This window comes from Perissodus microlepis, chromosome 6 (genome assembly GCF_051167445.1).
Source record: "Perissodus microlepis isolate ML-2025 ecotype Zambia chromosome 6, ASM5116744v1, whole genome shotgun sequence".
Classification (NCBI taxonomy): domain Eukaryota; kingdom Metazoa; phylum Chordata; class Actinopteri; order Cichliformes; family Cichlidae; genus Perissodus; species Perissodus microlepis.
The window spans coordinates 4768783-4786085 of record NC_140466.1 but is presented as its reverse complement, the minus strand read 5'-3'; the positions used below and the strand labels follow the sequence as shown (position 1 = coordinate 4786085).

Sequence of the window (17303 nt, the reverse complement as noted above, 5' to 3'; positions counted from 1 at the left end):
ATCTAAGTCATGAATTATGATGCATTAGCGTTCTTCGAATCTAACCAGAACTACAAATGGGAATTCCTATATGAACATCTACATGCACGAGTTTCATACACTACTCCCAAACCCTTACAGTACATGACATTGATTGCCAATACACCCAACAACAATATATCACAAACACCAAATTGTTTAGCTTACAGCTAGCAGGTATGTAGCATAACAGGTAGCATTAGTAGCATGAACTAGCCACATAGCGAACAGGTCAATACACATTGCACTTGTACATCCACTAAATGTCTAATTGGCATAAAAGACTAAAACTGTCCTTTCCAGGCATGGCTCCACGTCTACTCACAGTTCTTTAGCGACGCACACAACTCACACCGTGTGTAGACATCCCCTGCTGAGTCAGTCTGCCAGGTGGCTCTTGCTATGTGTTAGCTCCAACTCTGATCACTGGAACATGTGCTCAATAGTGCAACAGTGCTCTCTCGCCACAAGGGGGCTCCCCCACAGCTGACAGCCTTTCCAACATTACCACTGTTTATTTTAAAGCTCAGTTTTTAAAACCTTAAGATGTAACTACAGCCCAGCCCATGCAGCAGTATCTTAATGACTAACCTGGTATTGTGGATGGATTATCTCAGTTGTTCTCCTGACTCAAGTTTTGTCCGTTTACATCATCCCGACATGCGATTGCATTTGTCAAGCATTCATCCTCCAACTTCACTGTGCTAATGTGTTTGTATTATGCTAATCATAGCTGTGTAGCTAGCCACCATTTAGCATATCATTATATACCAGCTAGTCCAACTTCAGTAACCCTACAAACGTCACTGCTGTTTAGTTTAATCTCTTCGTTTATTTAATATTAATATTTCAGAAATCCCTCAGTCAGAATATGGTGTATTATCTAATCTTAAATTTTTTTGGGGAGACTTCCCGCACCACTAGAGGGAGCCCACGTACCACCAGTGGTACACGTACCACAGTTTGAGAACCACTGTATTAGTCCATGTCATTAACTTTTGTCTTCTCTCTTCTGTGCTTAGTGTTTTGTATTTATGTGATCTGTTTTTTCTCCTCTCGTTTCCTTCACGTCCTAACTGCTCACAGCAGATGGCCTTGCTGAATCTGCCTCTGCTGGAGGTCGCTTCCTACTAAAAGGGACTTCTTCCTCCCCGCCATCGCCAAGTGCTCATGGAGGATCAACTGGACACTGATGAGTTTTTCGCTTTAATATTGTGGTTTTTGTGATTTACACCTTTGAATATAAAGCACCTGTTGTTTTTGTGATGAATAAAACCGAACATATTATGGGATGTTACACAAACCTTGCATATAAGTGATTACTGTCAGTAGATTTAGGAGAAGTCAAACTTTGATAAAGTCTCACGTTCACTTTGTGTTTTTATGGATGTCCAGATCTGATCTACAGGCCAGTCTTTTGTCCTTGGCTCTGTCACTCCGTGCACACTCTGACAGAGATCGCATTATGCAACCAGAGCTGACGTTGTCATGCAACTGAACTAGAATGTGATGCGCTTAAAACCAGCCTGCGGGATCTCTCCTTCTCACAGTCACAGCTAAGAGAGAGGGCAGAATGATTTAATGAAGGAAGAGGGGGATTATATGATATATGCAGGTCAACATCTGCCTCAGAAGGATCCAAACACGAGGAGAAAATACAAATCACAGCTCTGCTCATTCTTTGGTGCTTCAGTTCCTGCTATTTGTGTTCTGTTAGATTCTCGTCTGCAGGGGGCGTGCTGGTGGAGCTGTCTGCTTTTGAATGGGGGTGTGCTCTGTTCCCATCAGCACTGGTGAGCAGCAGCTGAGCGCTTCCCATCATTTCGCTGTAAAACCTGCCGGAGAAAAACTCGCTTAGCTGCAGCTGATACCCGAGCAATCATGTTCTGCAGACGGGCATGGCAGAGAGTCGGGCCGCTGGCACGGAGGTCTTTCAAGCCGACACCCAGATACGGTGAGTCAGGACATTTAATGGGACTTTCCAGGAATTATTACTGTGGCGTTAATTATAGTAATTAAGTAGAGTTGATAGAATAGTTGTGCTCGTTTATTTTCTGCTGCTGCCAGTTCAGTTTATTTATTTATTTTTAATGATTTTGTGGGTTGAGAAAGGGAAAAGTAAAAGTCCCATAAAGAGACGCACTTGCGGGCTTTCCAGTCGAGCTGCAGCAGTCTGATAAAGAAGGTGTGTGCTCTGGGAACACACAGAAGTGTACCACTTGAAATATTACATATTTCAACTTTGTTACAATAAATAATAAATAATAACCAATGCAATATTTGAACAGAAATAACAATTAAAGGCGATTCTTTATGATGCATCTAAGGAGTGTAGACGATAAAATCACGTCCTAAATCCAGTTTATCTGGATAACAACGTTTATAACCTATTAGTGAACAAAACATCTGTTTTTCAGAATAATTATTTTTAAAATCTGAATCTGGAGAGCGTGCAATGACGGAGATTTCAGACTGGCTCTGTTTTCACGCATGCCTGCCTGCCTGGCCCGGATCATCCTTTAGTTTGGGATCAGAGCTTTGTGGAATTCAGCCCGAGGCAAAGCTGCTGCTTCTGCTGCTGCTGCTTTAATTTCCTGCTGAGAAATCTGTGGCAAAATGCTGCAAACCAGGCTACATCTGGCCACGATAGAAGGTTTTTGTGTTTTTGAACTTACAAGCAGGCAAAAAAAAAAACAACTAAACCCCAGAAGATGTGAAAGAAAGGAGGTGAATACTGCTACTGCTTTCTTACTACACACCAGCTGGACACACTGCATCCTAAGTATGCAGCAGGCCCCTTCCTGTTTGACCATCATGTCCTCAGACATGTCTATCTTGTCTGCTGTTCCCTGACATGCGTGTCTATGTTTACAGGCTTGAACCCAGCAGCCAGGATTAAGTGATTACCTGTATAAATAACCTGTATAAGTAACCTGTCCCTGCACTGTGCTGCTGTGTCATTGGTATTAGAGCAGGAGGGAGGACAAACCTCAGCTCTGTTTTGGGTTTATAATTCAGCGGAGCTGCAGTGAAACTTTGCACAGTGCTCTTAAATATAAAGTCAAAAACAGAGACAGCGAGTCGGCTTCGATAAAAAGTTGATGGGACGTTAAAAGCTGCAGTTTAGCACAAAGAGTGGGAAGAGGAGGGAAATGGTTCTGCCCAAAGATAAAAATAACCTAAAAGCACCTCTAAAGCTCACTGAAGCCATTTTTACAACTCACGCATGAACTCCAGACGATGCTGAAGAGTCACTTTAGGAAACAGATTTCACACATGTAGCATATAAATGGAAAAGGTCTGTATGATGGCCAGACATACTAGCAATGCTAGAAAAACCCTGGTTTAGTCAGACAGTTGCCTGCAGTCATGCAGGTTTAACAGGACATGACACAGACTTTGTATTATATGCATATATCCTGTTGGGACTTTTATGTGTTTTCTCACTGCTTACTTTCACTCAAAACTACCATCATAGGTTTAAGCTCTGAAAGCTCATTGGTTAAGTTTAGGCACTGAAGGAAAAGCATGTTTGGTTAGGTTCCGGCAGAACAGCTAAACAATTACATAATAATGGATTGCATTTATATAGCACTTTTCGGGGCCCTCAAAGCACTTTACAATTCCACTATTCATTCACTCTCACGTTCATACACTGGTGGAGACAGTTACAGTTGTAGCCACAGCTGGGGCAGACTGACAGAAGCGAGGCTGCCATATCGCGCCGGTTACAAGACGAACTGCCAACTCTTTGAGCCACGATCGCCCTACATAAATTCAGTTTAAAGCTTTTTGAAGCCAATGAATGAGGCTGTAGATAGATTTAAGCCTTAGTGCTTTCTGGGTTCACGGTGTCATTTCAGCTACTTTAAAGGGAACACATTATGCTTTTATTTTTTATCTCTAGTGCTCTACGAGAGTAGCTTTGCTTGATCCACAGTTCAAAACAATCCTTCCTTCCAGAGCTGTGTGCCTGATGTAAGCGATGTCCGCTTTCACTGACATCATCCAGAGCCAACAGTAGAAAATAGTTTGAAGCAGGCTGAAGCTTGAACTTTTGGTTCACAGGGATTGTTTTCACCTCATAATTTAAAACCTTTGTAAATAGTAATATGCACATCCACCGTTCTAACAGTTAATATATGACAGAAAATGTGCAAAAGCATAATTGATCTCATTTAAGATTTCAAAATGTGCCTAGGCCATTTGGCGCAGTTCTTCTGAACCTGTGAGAACAAAGTGACGTTTATAAGAGAAGCCTTTTTATTATTATTAAACCAGTTTCAACCTTGTGAAAAGCAGTGGCTGGTGAGGTATGTGCTGGATGACAAAGAACAATCGATAAAGTTTAAATGTCAGTCAGTGGAAAAGTCAAAAGTGACAGGTTGGGTTAGGATTTGCATGAACACACACAAACAGAGAGGGGCGAGATGTGCTGCACCCTGTGTTCTGTGACTGCACACTCTCACAGTGTGTGAGAGTGAGAGGTCCAGATAGGAAGAGATTAGATTGAGGCAGTGTGATTTTATTTATGCCAACCTGCTTGCACCACCTTTAAACACCAGCTGATCTTTTTGCAGCTTCCCTCGTCACCAACACCACAGCGGCAGTCCTGATTTGTGCTAAATGACTATTCCATATGAATTTGAACCCATTGCTTTATGTTGTTTGTTTTGATGCAAATCTGAGATCATCATTCAGGAAGTCTTAGTGTTTGTGTAGAGTGTGTGTGTGTGTGTGCTGGGGGTTTAATTTAAGCAAAGATTCAGTGTTTGGCTTGGCTGCTGCTAAATCTTTCCATCTCCTCTGCTACAAATGACCGGGCTGTATTGTGTAACTGGATTAAGGGATGGAGACATGTTGACGCTGTTGATGCACTGTTCTTCGTGCCCGTCGTGCTTCTGCTGGAGCGACAGTTTTCTGAACAAAATAAACTCACAAAGTATCAGAGCTGTAGTGGTTTCTATCCATGACTCTCCAGTATTAGTACTGATTCTCATTTTAAACGCACTTACGTGTGTTTATATAAATAAATGTCTTTATTACAAGCTCGCCGGATAACTGTACCCGTGTGTGTCTCTCCACAGCTCCGGTGCGACACATGGCCTTCGGTGTTCCTGGAGGCTCCACCAACATGACGTACTTTGTTTTATGTGGCGGAGGCCTCACTGCTGCAGTTGTTTATGTGAGTATCAGATCAGGTTATAGGCGATGGTTTGTAAGTCCACATTTTCACCGTGTGTGTACTGTTTTTGACTGCTGTAAGCAGGTGTGACACATGGATTTTTCAGGTGAGGAACCTGAACTTGTGCTACAGCGTGGGCAAAAGAAAAATCTTTGCGATCATTTGTATTAATATTTATTATTTGTGTTGTTTTCCTTTATATGAGCCGTGAACAGCTGCCCTGTGGTGCTGCTGCTCTGAGGTTTACTTCTCTTTCTTGATTTAGACAACGTAATTCAGTAATAAGCAGATGTTATATACTGATTTTGCACTTTCTACTCCAGATGCCCATCCTGATGCCACCACAAAGGGATTCATGTCTAAATTGAACACTGATAACTGCTAACATTGATCTAACCCAGTTTTTTTCAAACTTTTTCTCACATTTCATTTCAAAAGCTGAAAAAGTTCATGCCTCGCAGCCTGTATTTTTTAATCAGTAGTTAAACATAAACAAATCCATGTTAAATTTCACATAAATAGAGGTGCATGTCATCAGTGCAGTAGCATCATTAAATTAATTTATTTCCCCTTCAAAGAAAATCATTTTCACCTGGTTGTTCATGTCCGATCAGAGGTGCCCATCCCAGAGTATGAGAACCTATAAGAACCACTGCCTGCTCTGCACCAGGCCTACCTCATCACTGCAAAATGAGGTTAACCTGCACAAGACCACCTAGTACTACAGATTCACTGTAGTTAACATGAATTACAACATTACAAGTAACCTTTAAATTTAAGATGATCAAATAACACTTGCTGACCAATCCTTACCTTTTTCTGTTTCACACAGTTTTTTTCTATTCTTGGCTCTGTGTGATGTCACTGGGAGAGGATATCCCTAATATGGTCATCTCTGGCACACAAGTCACCTGCTGCTTAAACACGTGGTTTACAGGAGACAGAATAATTAAATATTACTGCTGCACACATTCTCAATGAGAATAAATGTATTAAGTCACAAAGTTTAGCTAAACGTGCAGCAGTTATATTCAGTTATTTCGTTAAAGACTTGTCATGTGTTCAGGTGTGCAGAGATTTTGAACTAGTTGTTTACGTGAAGAAAGTTTTCCAAAAGGGAGGGGGTGGTGGGGTTAAGATAGAGGATGAACGGAGAGGTTCAAGGTCCAATACAAGATGACTGAGGATTATTTTGAAGTGTTAGTCATGCAAAGCTAGTGCAAGAATAGAAACACAGAGCTGGAAATGAAAGTAACTCATCCCCCTTTTTCTACTTTTCAATAAATTCGTGTTTTTCAGTGTTATACAGGAGTGTAAAAAAGGTTTGCTCTCTTTTTACATCTTCAAAGAAACAAAATCCTCTAGTGCGTTTTTTTTTAATACTCATTCAAAACCAGAACAACAAGCTGCTGTACTGGATATATGCAGTTACCTGGTAGTTTTACAGGCTTCTGTCCTTGCTGGTGCAAACTGGGAGAGATGCAGTCTGAAGCCAGCCTGGTCTGCAGACGTTACCACAGCTCAGACGCTGGACGGGACAAAAGAGGCTCTTTGTGCTTTTTGACAATCTCTCCCTTTTTGCTGCCATTGTTCGGTCAAATTTGTCCCCCATTCACCGTCAGGCTCTTGGCAAAGCAAACAAGTGTGTCTGACTGTGTTGGTCCATGTTGGACAAAATGTCAGCTTGAGGTTGGATTTTGTTTCGTGCCATTATCATTAGCTGTGTGCTGGAATGTAATGAGTACATGTCTGCTGTGTTTCTCTCAGGCATACAAGACGGTCAACGATGATACCGAGCGTTACGAGGAAAGACTCGCCAACATGGGCTCCATGGCGAAGGGTTAGCTACTTTCTCACACACACACACACGCACACACACACACACACACACACTCAAAAACAAACACTGTCACCCACAACTCAGCTTTGTGAACATGACATTGTGCAAGCCATACACGCTGCACAGACAAGACACACAGATTTCAACTTATGTGATCACAGCTAAAGCAAGAGAAGGTCTGATATGCAACTTAAAACACTAATTTCTTGTAAATTAAATGATTTTCAAACCTTCTATTTAACCAGTATGTGAAACTCAAGGATAGGCAGCACCAGCCTAGCTTGTTCTTGATAGTAGAAAAGCTGGAGATCCTACAGGAAACTCACACAGTCACAGTGAGAGAGTGCAAACTCCCCACAGAGCTCCCGTGTGTGGGTTCAAACACAGCGATGAATGAAGAGCCCCGAAACACCATCCATGACTGTAAAAGGACCGGTTTTATCAAAGAAATCCCTCACCGTGAGCCTCCTCTCTACAACAGGTTAAAATGGTGCTACTTCAGCTTGTGCCATTAAGATTAAAATTCCCCAAGGTGTGACAGCCTGTCGGAGTCTGTAACTGTTTAATCGAAGACAGAGAAGGCAGAAAGGAAGAAGCGAATGTATTTCAGGGCTGATTCCAGCTTCACCAGCTGCACGGTAGACTGATCACTCTGAATGGCTTCATCGTGCCTGTCTGTTTTGATTTCTGTCTGCGCAATTTTTGTCTACTCAGCCCGGAGAGGCCATGGCGCTGTGCCCAGAGCCATTAACTGAGCTGTAATGGTGATAAGCAGCAGCTGTCAGTGGGTTAGTTGTGATCATGCAGCATTGAAGTGTTGTTTTCACTCCGAAATAAGAAGTCAAAGTGCTGCTGCTTACATCGATGGAGAGGAAACCAACTCTGGTCTTTAAGGAACTGAATGCACACATTAACTTGCGTGCTTTGCATCTATAACAGCTTCAGCTCTTCTGGGAAAGCTTTCCATAACATTTAATGTGTTTAGGGGAGTTTTGACCATTCTTCCAGAAGTGCATTTCTGAGGTCAGACACCAATGATGGACGAGAAGGCCGACATCGGTGTGTTCGTCCCAAAGGTGTTCTATCGGGTTGAGGTCAGGACTCTGTGCAGGCCAGTCAAGTTCTTCCACACCAAACTCATCCATGTCTTTATGGTCCTTGCCTCGTGCACTGCAGTGCAGTCATGTTGGAACAGGAAGGAGCCATCCCCAGACTGTTGCCACACAGTTAAACGTCTTGCTGTGCTGAAGCATTAAGTTCCTTTCACTGGAGCGAAGGGGCTGAGCCCAGTTCCTGAAAACAAGCCGTGCACCATAAACCCCCCTCTACCAAACCTTACACTTGGCACAATGCAGTCACACAAGTCAGACAGTTGGCAACTCGCTCTGTGATTTTTTTCTTAGCCTACCACTTCATGGCTGAGTTTGTCATTCCCAATCACTTCCACTTTGTTATGATGCCCCCAAACAGCTGACTGTGAAATGTCACGACTGGACTATCACGGTACCACAGTGAAACTCACTGAGCTCCTGAGAGTTTCACAAATGTTTGCAGAAGCAGTCTGAACGCCTAGGATTTTATACACCTGTGGCCATGGAAGTGAGTGGAACACATGAGCTCTGTGAGTAAATACGTTTGGCAAAATAGTACAAGTTCCTTGAAAGGAACAGTATAGACTGAAAGATTGACGTAGTTTACAAGTTTGAAAGGTGGGAGTTAAACCTGCATTCTTTCTAATGGCCAGCAGGGGGTGAATTGTGTTGCTGTAAAAACCAGTACAGTAAACAAAAATGTGAGAAAAACACACCTACCACTCACGTGATGTAAAACCTCAGAAAAAGCTTTCCTGCTGGGTTTAGGCCAGTCTAACTTATGAGTGACAACTCAGTACTCTACACATGTGCTCTGTTTCCCAGTTAATGATACTGGTTTCAGAAATCTAATATGGCAACAGCCAAAAATGTCCATAATATTAATATATTAATAATATATTAAACTTTATCTCTAAAGTGCTGAGCTTTGATTCTGACTTTTTACTCCACAATCTTCAATAAGCAGTTATAGGAGTGGTAAAAATATATTTCTGTCTTTCACTGACATGTTAGGATAAGATTATCCTTCACTTTGCTCATGTTTACAGTTTTAACAGCAGCTATGTCACCTTTTAGTCCTCAAAGACCTAAAGTCTTGACCTTTAAGCCTTCTTTATCTGCTACTGGAAGTCTCGTATCAAATAGCTTTTAATGCACAGATGAGCAACCCGCTGGAAAAATGAAACCTACATTAATAAAAGTGCACAGTTGCTTTCGTCTTTAATCTCCAGAGGTTAACACTTTATTCAGGCACAGATAAAACACGCATCACATAGCTAACATGTACTAGAGTGAAATCTTTCACGTGTTTCTCTTTCTGGCCTCTTACGCTGCAGCTTCTTCAGCAAAGGCAGCACCAGAGGCAGCTCCACCTGCAGTTGAGCCTGCACCGGTGGAGGAGGAAGCCCCTGCTGCTGAGGTCATCGCTGAGTCGGCCCCGGCTACTGCTGCTGCAGAACCTGTAGGAGAGACAGCTGCTGAACCTGTTGTGGAAGCTGCGTCTGAAGAAGCAGAAGCCGCCGCCGTCTCTGAGGCGGTTGTTCCAGAGGCAGCAGCTGAGACGGCAGCTGAGTCAGCAGAGACGGAGGACGCCGCTCCACCTGTGGAGGCAGAGGTGGCTGCTGAAGTGGCTGTGGAGGCCCCAGCAGAGGAACCTGTGGCAGAAAACGCTGGTACGGCAGCAGTAGATCTCACTCCACCTGCTGAAGCCGAGGTGGCCCCTGCTGCAGAGGTGGCTGCTTAAACCTGTGATGGCTCGATAGTTCACCCAGTTGGATGTGCTCTGTCCCTCCTCCCTGCCCCAGAAAAACGGACTCATTAACCCCATTTTTTTTGATAATGAGCGGGGGAAAAATGTAGTTTCAGTCGTTTTAAAAAAATCTGTTGGGGGTTCATCAGTCCAGTTTTCAGCTCCCCTCCTTCCCTTAGCTCTCCTAATGCTTCACATCCAAGAACATCTGGAATTAGTCTGTGTGATTAGAGCCACTGTGGAAAACTATGTCTGTATAGAAAATCTATCACAAAAAGGAAGAAATCCAAATTATAATTTGGATACTGTACAGTACACGGGGTAAATATAATGGACAAAACTAAGTTGGTAATTAATGCTTTCGAAAAATCTGATTTTAAGTGCTCTTAAAACAGGACAGCCCTGTTTCTTGTTCCTTTCCAGCAGGTTTAGATGGTATTTTATGTGTTCAGCCATGTTTTCTTTTAACCTCTAAACTCACCGTGAAGAGTTACCTGAACCAGTTAGCTCTTTGTTAGCAGACTGCAGTGCTGGTCTTGTGTTCTCAAACTATAAAACAGTTTTTGCACAGAGTGAGACGTGGTTAAAACTTCATTTCCTACTTTGTCTTCTTTTTTAAAAATCTCGTGCAGCAAGATGCTTTCTCATATTCATCATTACCATATCTTATTCTTCTACAGCTACACCGACCTGCACTCACTTTATTTGCCTGGCACAAATTTCTATTTCGTTGCCAATTTGTTCCCTAAAAAAATCAAAGTTCTCTTGTTGTTGCTGCTGTCTCTTTCCTCTTTTATAGAAAATGCATTCACCCTTATGTCCGTGCATTGAAAATGGTCTTTGGTACAGCTGTAATAAAGATTTTCTTTAGTCTCTCAGATGTTTTTGCTTGTTGCTCCACACCATTAATATTGTATTTGGAGTAGAAACACCTACTTCCTGTAGAAAAGCTCCTTATCCTGAAGAATCCCTGTGCTGTGTTCATGCTCCTGTCTGGCTTCAGCTCGACTGCCATCAAACTAAGACGTCTTTCCAGCCTTCATAATTGATTTCACAGTATTTCCCACTCACAGAATAATGAGCAGAAAGAAACATCTGTTAAAAAAAAATGCTGAAAAATAAACATAAATGCAAAAATAACCACATGGTTACAAGTGCACAGAGGGGATATGACTAATACTTGTTTAAACGCTTGATTGTTTGAAAAAGAAATTCATCTGGAGAACAATATAAGAATATAAATAAGGAATTAGTCAGTGTCTACAATACCAGAAAAGAGTATATTGCATTAAACCTGGGATTTGTAGTCTTCTGTAGAGTGCCTGGACCTGTGGTGACTGTAAAATATCCAGTAATAGATTCCTGGTCAAGGTAAGTGGAATTAATAGAAGATGTAAGAAATTATGTTTTTTATTCATAAAAATTAGTGAGAAGGCTTTAAATTCCATTTAAAGGTCTTAAATAAGCACAGCGCGAGTTTAGAACACACTCTAGTCACACTTGTGATGTAGTGCAAAACTAAAGTAGATTTTAAAATGTTGGCATTGAAGTAAATCTGTTGATTTTTAACAGCTAGAAGGTTTTTCATCAAAACCTGTTTCTCAGCCATTACCTCATGTCTTTTTCCCTCCATCAGAGTCCACACCAGAGCTGCTCACAGATGTTAAGCTCTTGACCGGCTCAACAGCTGAAATTGCTGCAGCTTCTGTTGGTGAGAAGGATCCGATGGAGACTGTCCAACAAACTGAAGATGAAGGAAAGGGACACGAGGTGCTTGAAAGAGAAGTTTTGGAAGAAGCCTCAGAGGCAGTGGCCAAGGAAGCATCTGAAGAGGGAGCAGTTGTAGAAGGTGAGGAGGAGGTGAAGTCTGGAGAGGGTGAGAAAAGTGCAGAAGATGCTCAGACTCCAGCTGCTGAAGAAGTGATAACGGAGGTGACATCTGCTCTGGCTGCAGCTGTGGACGAGGAGGCAGCAGCTGGATCTCATCCTGAGGAAACAACATCTCCAATGCCCACTGTGGACGAGGCAGAGGCTGAAGTTCGACCTGCTCCTGAGGAGGCCATCGCTGCTGAAGATGCTGCTTCTGATGAGGAGGCCACAGTCACCAGTGAAGCTGCCCCACTGGATGAGATTTCACCAGCTGACCAGGCAGCAGCTGAAACATCTGCAGAGGAGACAGCTGAAGCTGCTGTCAGCACGACTCAGCTGGCAGCAGCCTCCGCTGGAGCGGACCTAAAGGTTCTTTCAGTTGCAGAAGCAGAGCCTACATCAGGAGCTCCTGTGCATGAGGAGAAACCCTGCCACTCCTGCCACTCTGCTCCCTCAGCAGGAGAGGAGGTGGCGCCACCTGCTGCTGTAGGAGAGGAGCTGATCACTGATGGTGCTGTGGATACTTCACAAGAAGCCAAGGATGCAGCCTCAGCACAAAGTAAGAATAAAAACTCCTCCACTTAAACACTGTTTCGGCTGAAATTCTGCATCATCTGTAGTATGTCCCAACCCGGTCTGAGAAGCAGGGGATCAACAGTGTAGTGAAACTGTGAAGTGAGAATTATTTACCACTTCACATAAAGTTAAAACAGTATTGAAAGTATTAATATCAAATTGTAGTTTTGAAACAAATAGGTTTTAGTTTTACCTCAAAATGCAAAAATCAGACAAAAACTAAAATCCTAGGTTTTAGTTTAGTTTAGTTCTGCTTGAACAAAACTGAACAAACAAAAGACAAAGAGGAACCTGGAGTGTAGGATCTGTTGCTTTTAGCCTACTTTATCTTGTCAGGCAGCTTCTATTTTCGTGATTTCTCGGTAAAGCAGATCTGCCAGCAGTCAGTCCTGGGCATGCACACAGTAAATCGGTTAATTCATGATTTAACAAGAGGGGGCAATTACTTTGTCAGGTAATGTCAGGTTGGTTTGGATACCATTTTTCCTTAATAAATATAAAAATATAAAATCTGTATTTCATTGGGTTATCCTTGTCTGATGATCTGAAACAAAACAAATCAAACAAAAACAAACAAAAAAACCCCTAAGAAATCAAAAAGAGGACAAATACTTTTTCACAGCACTGTAAATACTGGCTGATCACACGGCACAATAATAATAATTGCAAAGACACAAAAACAGCAGTGATGATATATGAAATCAATTATGATGTCATCATTTTTATTTGTATGTTTATGTAATATGTACATAAAAATAAGGATAAGTTGGTATGTTGACTTCATAGTTGCGTGACTTGAAGTGCAGCCACAGTGACACGGGGAGGAATTCAGTAGACTTACAGCTCTGTCTGGTGATATTTCTGTAGCACTTCCCTATCAAGTTGAACAAACAAGTTTTATCTTTTAGTATAAAAAGGTCTTGAACTTAGTTTGTAGTGTGTATTAATATATTTGCACTTTACTGCTGTTTAAGGATCAGGGAAGAAGAGGAATTGTGACTATATGAAGAATAAAATATTGGGAAGTGAAACCCAAAACATCACACAAAAGAAAACACTTATCAAATTGTTAAAGTAAAACAGGAAACGGCCAAAAGGAAAGAACACTGAGACTAACACCAAACAAGATGGCATAAAAAAGGAAACAAGAGATCAGAGGAGTTCATGCAGAAACAAAAAGAGAGGGAAACAATGAGGGTGCTAGAAACACGAGAACCAAAGCAGAGCTACAAGGAATGAAGATCAAAAAATCAAAACAGGAATCCAAAAATTCAACAAATACAAAAATCAAATCTCAAAGAAAAAAAGAAACTAACAACACAATCATTGGACAAATACAGGGAGTTATACTACGTTTAGATAAAGCTAAGATAAAAATAAAAAGAATCACCACAGGAAGGCAAAACCTCGGGTTCTCAGAGGTGAACAAGACCAAAGTTATGGCCATCAAAGCTGATGAACCTTCCCAGATGACCAAATACAACACATTATCAGTAAATAAATAAAGTAGTAGGTCACTTACTGGCTCCCTAGCGGCCTCCTTGCCACTCATTCATGAAAACTTTGTGAACTCCCCCAAACGCTAAATGTATCCCTGTTCGAGTTTGCCCTCAAAAACAAGCAAGCAAAGACAGCAGTAAAGCCTTTCCTGTATTTGGCTCTGACCAGATGTATTTCTGCCTGTATCCACAGAGACAAAGGAGTCTAACTGGACTGTAAAACGCTGCTCAGTCATGTAATTTTACAGTTAAGAAGGTAAAGCAGCACAGCTGTACACAGACCTAAAGAGAGTTAAATGGACAAATATGCACACATTTTAGCATCTCACACTGTAACAGCTCCAGTGGTTCTCATAAACATTCACAGACACTTTTCTCTGCTTCAAATGTTAGAAGATAGTTCAAGCTGCACAGCTGTGAATTCAATATTTAAAATCCTACTTTTTCAACTCTAGAAAATGTGCACTGCAAAATCCTACAGTCATGTACACCGAGTGAATGCGGTCTCCTTTAAATTGAAGTTGTGCTTGTTTTCTTGCAGCCATGGAGGCGACGGTGGTGGTGATAGCCCAGTCGTGATGGGACAGACAGTGTGCCTTCCACAACACTCGCCTATCTGTCAACCAAGCCAGAGCGACCGGCAGAAAACAAAAAACATGAATAGAGGTAGTCGCAGGTGTAACCGACTCATACGTCCTTTCTGAAATGTTATCAGAGTTGTCTTCTGTATTAGTGCTTGTGAGGTGATTCCTGTCATGTCCTCTAGATGCCACTGTAGCAAAACGTTTCATGATCAGCTGAGGCTTCTCTAAATCTTTCAGTAGGCAGTGGAAGTGGGTTACTGTAATACTGTGGTGTATTTTAGCACTGTGATAGACCACTTTTATAGACAATAAGTTTGCCAATGTGGACAAGAATTTTTAATGGGAGTGTCACCTCAGTGTGATTTACCTGCTCATATCAGCTCACATACATATAATAACTTTATTTCAGAACCAGAGTTACAAAGTTCTTCAAAATATTTACAAAAACCAATCTTAAAACAGTAGAAAGTTTATAAAATAAGAACTGCACAAATAGATTTATAAAGGTGAGGAAAAGCATCAGATTCAATTACAGATAACAAAATCCAAAAGTGCAAATACACAGAGAACTAAAGAGGAAAATCACAGACAATGAAGTGAAGAGTAGGGGCACCTTCAGAATTTTTTTCCATAGGGGTGGCCATATGGGGGCCACTAAAAATATTGGGAATTTCCAGTTTTATTATGCTGTTGTCAAATATTGGTTACTTAAAAAATGAGAAGAGAAGAGAAGAGAAGGGCAGGACTATTTATACACCTGGGGCTAACCGGTTTTGTGTTACTCTAACGAAATGGTACTAAAACAGGAGAATGAGACACAGGTGAAAGTAATCAGGATATTCAGACAGATGAGTAAAACCCAAAACAAACTATCAAAATAAAATAAAAAACAATCCACAAGACAGGAAGAAACACTGAGCATGTGAGAAATCCATCTATCGATCCATTCAAGTATGAGTTATCGTGCTTGTTGTTACAGGCTGTTCAGTTCTTTTGCAACACAGTGAGAGCTTGGTCCATATTGCCAATAATACGGTATGTTGGATTTAGTCCTGATCGCAGTTTGACAGCCAGTGCTGTCCTCTGTCTGGGATTCCTAATTTTTATGGACAGGATTTCTGTGTGTAGGCAAGCACTGGGAAGTCTCCAGTTTTGTGGCCCCTCGATCTTAAGTGCTTTGAGTGCTCAAGCAGAGTAGAAAAGTGCTATATAAGAATCAGTCTATTTACCATCTCATATCTGTTTTTTATGGATGCCGTGGTTCTGTTGGCTTCATCAGGTGACGACCTCCAGCTCGCACTGGGGTGGTTCGCAGCTGAGTTTGAAGCAATGAGAATGAAAATGATCTCCTCTGAGCCTGGGTGGAGTGCTCACTCTGGGTGAGAGATGAGTTGTTGTGCCAAGTGAAAAAGTTTAAGTATCTCGGGGTCTCGTTCACAAGTGAAACGAACAGGAGACTGACAAACAGATCAGTGTTGCATCTGCAGTGTGGACACTGTACCGGTCTGTTGTGGTGAAGAAAGCATGAAAATAAAGCTGTCCATTTACCAGTTACCAACCTTACCTATGGTCACAAGCTCAAGGTAGTGAATACAATGATGTAATCTCAGATACAAGTAATGGAAATTCCTCTAACTTAGAAATAGGGTGAGGAGCTCAGTTATTTATGAGTGTCTTAGATTAGAGCCGCTACCCCTCAGCATTGAAAGGAGCCAGCTGAAGTGATTCAAGCATCTGACTACAATACTTCCTGGGTGCCCTCTGGGTGAGGGCAGACCCAGCACACGCTGGAGAGATTATATCGCTCAGCTGGCTTGGACACATCTTGCTGTCGCCATAAATAAGGCGGAGGAGGTGCCTGGGTAGAGGGAGGTCTGGGCTTCTCTGCGTAAGCTGCTCCCCCACGATCCAAACCCAGATAAGTGGCAGAAGATGGATGGATGGATGGATGGATGGATGGATGGATGACAATCTTTTTCTCATAATACAAAGGCAGGTACTTACATGACTGTCTTATTATCCATACATATTAGAATTTTCTAGGTTTTAGTCTTCCTCTACAACTGCAATAAAAAAAATAAGTGGGGTTTAATTTACTCAAAGGAAAAAAGAATTTTGTTTGTCAAATGGCAGAAAAATATTGTTGTTGTTTATATTTTAGCTTCTGCAACAAAAGTTTGCTTTAAGTGGTTTAAATATTAAGTATGTGAACATCAGTGCTTCCAGTTATGTAAGAGTGACACAAAAGCTTTATTTTACATACAGAAATAAACATGTTATTTATGCACTTTTCCTTCTTTTCTGATACCACTAGCACCTAAAATAGTTTAGAAAAAAGTGTTGAAAGGTCAAACACACAAACACAGACACATATACACACATACAGAGGTGAAAAATACCTGAAGCAAGAAAATATCCGGTAAACACACTTCCACATCCATACCAACACCTGTCTATACTTACACAAATCTCCATTTATGTGCAGACTGGGTAAGAGAATAAGAGAAAATGATTGTAGATATATAGATTGAAACTTTGTTTAATATATCTGCATATTAAACAGTAACTTTAATTAGCTTGTAATTAGCAAATTGCTCTGCAAATGACTTCTGTGTTGTCTGATAATGTACTCAAATTTTAAATAAAGTAATGTAATAACTAATGAGATTATATGTTTTTGAGCATTTGTCTGTTCTTTTTGATCTTTTTGGAATAACTTGGTCAAAAGCAAACAGAAGAAGGATAAATATGTGACCCCTTTGCTCAAGTTTGTGGTGCAGAACAGGTCGATCTGTTGTCAGATAATTGCATTTCTCTAATAAAAACACTTAAAAGAATAATTTAGAGATTAGACAATTTACTGACAAGCATTTTCATGGCCAGGTGAGACT

At 41.4% G+C, this 17303-nt stretch overlaps 1 protein-coding gene across 2 annotated transcripts; it reads left to right on the top strand.

Annotated features, from left to right (window-relative positions):
• The first annotated feature begins 1505 nt into the window (after nucleotides 1-1505).
• mgarpb (mitochondria localized glutamic acid rich protein b) lies at nucleotides 1506-17079 on the top strand. Of its 2 annotated transcripts, XM_084930305.1 has the most exons (7): nucleotides 1506-1972; nucleotides 5106-5203; nucleotides 6971-7043; nucleotides 9472-9807; nucleotides 11521-12312; nucleotides 14022-14084; nucleotides 14370-17079. In XM_084930305.1, the coding sequence occupies exons 1-6, from the start codon at nucleotides 1900-1902 to the stop codon at nucleotides 14066-14068; spliced, it is 1419 nt and encodes a 472-aa protein (XP_084786431.1). In that variant the 5' UTR covers nucleotides 1506-1899; the 3' UTR covers nucleotides 14069-14084; nucleotides 14370-17079. The 2 variants fall into 2 exon arrangements, with proteins under 2 accessions (XP_084786431.1, XP_084786432.1); XM_084930306.1 differs by lacking the exon at nucleotides 14022-14084 and having other exon boundaries at nucleotides 1507-1972.
• Nucleotides 17080-17303: the final 224 nt, after the last annotated feature.